Here is a 5287-nt window from a genome sequence, read left to right on the forward strand (position 1 = left end):
CTTGTCCTTTTTGTTAATATATATATATATATATATATATATATCAAGGGAGATCCTCCCATGAATCCAAAATATTAATTTCATGGGTTAAAAATCCCGCCTCTTGTGCAAGTTAATGAAGACAATAATTCCAATTAGCGTGACGCGCGTGATGCAGTCAATTTTGCAGAACCTCCGTCCACTTTCTTGTGTGGTGATTGCACCTTGCTGCATTAACCTAATTGTCCAAACGTGTGGCACGGCCGTGCACCTCATGCCTAGCTCCAACCTCTTGTCCTTACATCATTGAATTACCAATTGCCCTGTACACACGCAGCTTCCACTTCCTTCTGCGCACGACGTAACATTGAAACGGCCATCCATAACCCCAGCCGGTATGCTGTTGCTCACCGCGGACTCTAACAGGTAACTCGCCTTTTCCTGTAGCTTCCCTACCCACTCTAAATGAGACCTTCTGAACCGTCTAAAAAATTGCCATTGTTTCCTTACCCCTTTTTGCCCCAGCACGCTCAAAAACATGATAGCCCTTCCTCCCCATATGCTCACAACTAACCATCCGGGCACACGGGCTAGCTACAAAGGCCTGTACGCTTCCGCCACGATTTTGAGAGTAGCCTGCATACACCTCTGCCCTTTCGACATAGCTTCATGGACGACTACCCAACTACCAATGACCTTAGCTGTGCACTATTCATCTCATGCACGTCCCTCACATTTACATATAGCCAGACTCGCACACGCCGACCAAATGTTGTGAATCCTACTACCTCTACCTAAACGTCGAATATCGGTTTTGGAACGGAGTAGTGTCGCGGTTGTTAGAAATTTTAACAACGCCCGGATACTCGCTAGTTCGAGCCACTAGCTAACTCATGCTCTGGCGCCATTTTGACCCATTTCCCCTCGCTCCAGATATAGCCAATCTTTTCTTGTCTAAATAGCAACCACGAATCACAATGCGCCTATAAAACAAGGATATTTTGTTCCATATTGGTCCTGTTTTGTTACGATTCGCTCGCCAATCCTCATAGACCTGACGACCCTAATAAACTGACCCAAAACTATCCTTCTCAGGGCCGTTTGCCGATACAAATGCGACATGGTTGCGACAGCACCGGCATTGTAATATCTAACCCGATTATTTACCCGTAGTTCACCACTTCTCTACAATTTCTCGACCGTTCGCGTAGCGTACCCTCCCACGACCTTTCAGTCCACTGAATTTGCGCCACAACTCAAGAGTGCTGGCCATTATACTGCACTTGCACTGCCACTTCTGTTTATTAGCCCGCTAATTCTTTCAATGGAACAACCAACGACTCATTACACCGATAAAGATGAGACCTTTCCGGCATCCTGTATAGCGCATGCTTACACGGAAAATAACCAAGCTCGGTGGCTACTGCAAATTCCTTGACTCAGACTGGTGGGACGCCTGTTGCGTATACAGGAAGCTTGCATTGCGTTCGTCGGGCATCGCAGCTCCACCTTGAGAATGGGCCAGGGAAGTCTGATTAAACTATCGTCAGTGCACCCTCAGAATATTTTCAATTACAAAAAAACGAAAAAATACGCGTGGAAAATTTTTCGAAAATCCCGCATTGTCTTCTCAAGCAGATCACGCTGACCAATGGCAGCCGTTAAAAATACCAATTCCACGCCCAAAGTAGAACTTGAGTACACTTAAACAAATTTTTTTCAAAGCTGTTGCAGTTAAGATAAACTTTAAGTTTTCCACAAAATGCCGCCCAATTCTAAAACATTATGTCGATGTTTCCTCAAGACAGCCTAGGCGCTCAGAGGAATTTGTTTGTGCTGCTAAGGGTGGAAAGTTGTTGCCGTACGGCCAGGCATAATTGAAAGTGATATTTTGAAGAAAGGAATAAGTTTAGACACTGAAGAGATAGAGTTCTGGCCAAATACAATCGTTCCAAGGTTCCTACAACGCCAGAGACACATTCAGGTAAACTGGAGGGAAAATAACAACGAAGACATGCGCCGAGTACCTGGAATACACTGAGCAATATCTCACCAGGCACGCGTTCTCCAAACTTGAAGGCGAGCCGCACTGAAAGTACGCAGAATTTTCATAATATGCCTCATTCCCTTCTTCCTGTAATGTCCACCAAAATATGTTCACCGCTCCAAACTTAGCAATTAAGTCAGCACATTGACTCTGCAATCAACTTTGGCATTCAGGTAAACTGGAGGGAAAATAACAACGAAGACATGCGCCGAGTACCTGGAATACACTGAGCAATATCTCACCAGGCACGCGTTCTCCAAACTTGAAGGCGAGCCGCACTGAAAGTACGCAGAATTTTCATAATATGCCTCATTCCCTTCTTCCTGTAATGTCCACCAAAATATGTTCACCGCTCCAAACTTAGCAATTAAGTCAGCACATTGACTCTGCAATACACCTTTGGCACTCAAAATCGTAAACTTCTAATCACAGCCTCTGTTGCCCCACATATTCTCCGATAAATGTCCCCATCGAACGGCCAAATATTGCTTTTAACCAGATCGTTACGGATTCTCATAAGTCAAACAATTTGAGCTGTGGTACTGAATAATTACAATTGTCTCAGTGCCTAAACTCAAGCAGACCGGAACCGACGGACAAATAAAAAAGAGCCTATAACACCGTCTGACACAAGCACAATCGGACTAAGGAAACGCTGCTTTGATGAAGCAGGTGTCTTAACTATGCCAACGCAGCCTAGGCCTTGCAAGTCCGTGGAAGAACTTTACCTTCGTGCACAGTTGGTACTGATGCAACTTTCAAGGTACGTAAAACGTTCCGCAACTTCGTGGACCCCCGTATGGATTTTGAAGGGCCTATTTTGTGGCATGTCCAGGGGAATGTTCCTATTTTTGTAGGCACAGACTCCAAAAGATGTGGTTTATTTCATCCGAAAGCAAATGTAATGGTATGTCTTCAAAAACAAGAATGACGTTTTTTGCATATTCCAGAGTTACGGAGTATCCGGCCTGTCCCTTTCAACGCCAGCATTGTGAGTACCTGTATGGGGCCTTTTTTCTGGTCGCTTTGAGTAGCTATGGTTAATGTACCTTTAGCACCACACTTTGAGTTATAAAGTTTCTGCATAAAATTTTCCCAATAAATTTGTCGTGAAAACATCTTTACACTGAACTCAGGCCCCACAGCATGAACATCACAGGTTCACGTTCAGTGGCCGCCGTCCATCTGAAAGGCACAGGGGAAAACGGTGTGGCACTGCTCTTTAAGCGTTCAGCGTGGGACAATAAGCTTGCCAGCGCGAGGACTCACTTAGAAACGCGTCTAACAGTTTTTTGGAATGGGTACTAGATCGAGCGTCAACAATCGTCGCACGAAGGATATTTCGAACAGCAACTGTCCGAAATGAAAAAGGGTTGTCCAATAGAAATGTGCACTCCGAGCTTGAAAGACATTTGCCATGCCTCAGTTGTGCGTTCGTGAGTTAATGGCGGAAAACCGTTGGCTAAACATTGTTAAAACAGGGCAAAAATGAGAATTAGGTCCACTCGGAGGCAATGCCACTCTGGAAAAAAGGTAAAGTACCACAAGATTCATTCCGTAGTTCACAGTTTAAAGGCCAGGGAGCATTTTTGTAGCAGCTCAGTAAAGATTTCGTCCCTCGTGCCCCCTGAGCAGTCCATTTGGTTGGCATATTCAATGAACGGTAAGAAACTGCAGCGGTCCCTAAGCGGAGCCTTTAAGAACTCCAATTGAGACGGGCGCCGGAGAAGGATCGAGCCTACCATCAGTTAGAACGTTCTGTCTGATAGGAACGCCTTGATTCAGTGTAGGATTTTACCCTGAATCCCATAGGACTCGCGTTTGTGGTGTAGCGGGACGTGTGGGACCGATCAAATGCCTTTGTGAAATTGGAAAATATGGCACCCGATATGAGTCCCTCGACCCTGGCTTGGGTAAGCTGTCCATGAATACAAGCACGTTCGGCACCCATGAACTGCTTGGGAGTGATCATTGTTGAACTTGAGATATCAGGCTGTTGGTGGTGAGGTTATCACGCTTGGGATCGATCGGTTCGATCACCTTTCACGACATGCTAGTGGGGCTTATAAGCCTGTGGTTGTCGGACGATAGCTCGTCACTAACTTTGTAGGTTGGCGTGACAGTCGCTTCCCTCCAAGTAGAGGAAACGTGACTTTCAACTGACGAAACCCCATGGCAGTGCGGATGTTGTCTCACTCAGAATCCTTGGATGGACCTCGTCTGGTCCCAACGTGCAGAACGGTTTGATCATGTGTAACAGTTGACGAATATCGTCCTCCTTGAAGACCAAGTCGGGTTGAAGCCGTTCGTGGTAACTCCTCGGAATGATTGGGTGTGATGGAGATGCTGAGGCTGAATGCAGACCTGCACAGCGTTCTACGAAGACCCCAGATACCGCCACTTTGTCACCCGTGGTTTCCCTTTCTGTTCCTCAATGACAACGTGAGTGAATTATTTGTGAGGCGTAGTGATTCCACATGCATTTCCAGATAGCAGCCGGGAAGTCACTGCACATGAAGCTAGATCCCTAACATCAGCTGAGGGCGACCATACCCGGATAGATTAGGAAGCTCTGGTAATCGCGTTTGCCGTCAAGAAGTTTCATACTATGCCCTAGGCCGTCAGTTCACCCCATTGACCTATCACAAACTCTATCTTGCTGTTTTTTGCTGAAGAAAGGAACATCGGGATGCACTGTCAACCTCCTCCAGTGGAAGGCCACTCTGCCTCCGGGATACGATTTCAAGTTAGTACCAGCCCGCCAGCTGCTTCAAATAGGATCAGGGAAGTGGATAAAGCTTGTTTAAGTGGGACACGTTTCACGCAATTTACGGTATCCGCAAAAATTGCAACCAGAGGTTGGAACCACGGGTTAAGCACGTAGTATCGAAGGTGATCTGCATCCTCCGAGTGAAGAACGACCTGGTCTGCCAGGCTACCGATCAAGACCATATGCTGCAGCATGTCATTAAGTACCGGCACAATCAGTGTCGCAAACCTGTCCAAAAGGCGAAATGAGACCTTACTTCAGCCGGCATGGCGTACTGTCACTGGTCGAAGGATGCGTTTTTTTGAGAACGCATTATCATCAGCAGGCAGTTACAACAAGCCGTCCTACATCACTTACATAAAGGGCGCCCGGGGGGCAAACAGGATGAAGGCCTTTGCGCGGAGCTACGCCTAACGACCTTGGTGCACCCCCAGATCAAGCAAGCCTCAAAATCTTGTCTGATTTACTCTGAAGCATTTAAGTCACCCGTG

The 5287-nt window shown here is 46.5% G+C and overlaps 1 protein-coding gene across 1 annotated transcript in view; it reads right to left on the bottom strand.

The window, feature by feature from the left end:
- The window catches only part of T265_07923 (hypothetical protein), a gene marked incomplete at both ends in the record, with an annotated part of 24615 nt that extends 20617 nt beyond the window's left edge, over nucleotides 1-3998 (bottom strand). The window contains one exon of the mRNA XM_009173583.1: nucleotides 3825-3998. Coding sequence (XP_009171847.1) covers nucleotides 3825-3998 — 174 coding nt within the window. The remainder of the gene's footprint in view (nucleotides 1-3824) is intronic.
- Nucleotides 3999-5287: the final 1289 nt, after the last annotated feature.

Source organism: Opisthorchis viverrini (assembly GCF_000715545.1).
Source record: "Opisthorchis viverrini unplaced genomic scaffold opera_v5_198, whole genome shotgun sequence".
NCBI classification, from domain to species: Eukaryota; Metazoa; Platyhelminthes; class Trematoda; order Opisthorchiida; family Opisthorchiidae; genus Opisthorchis; species Opisthorchis viverrini.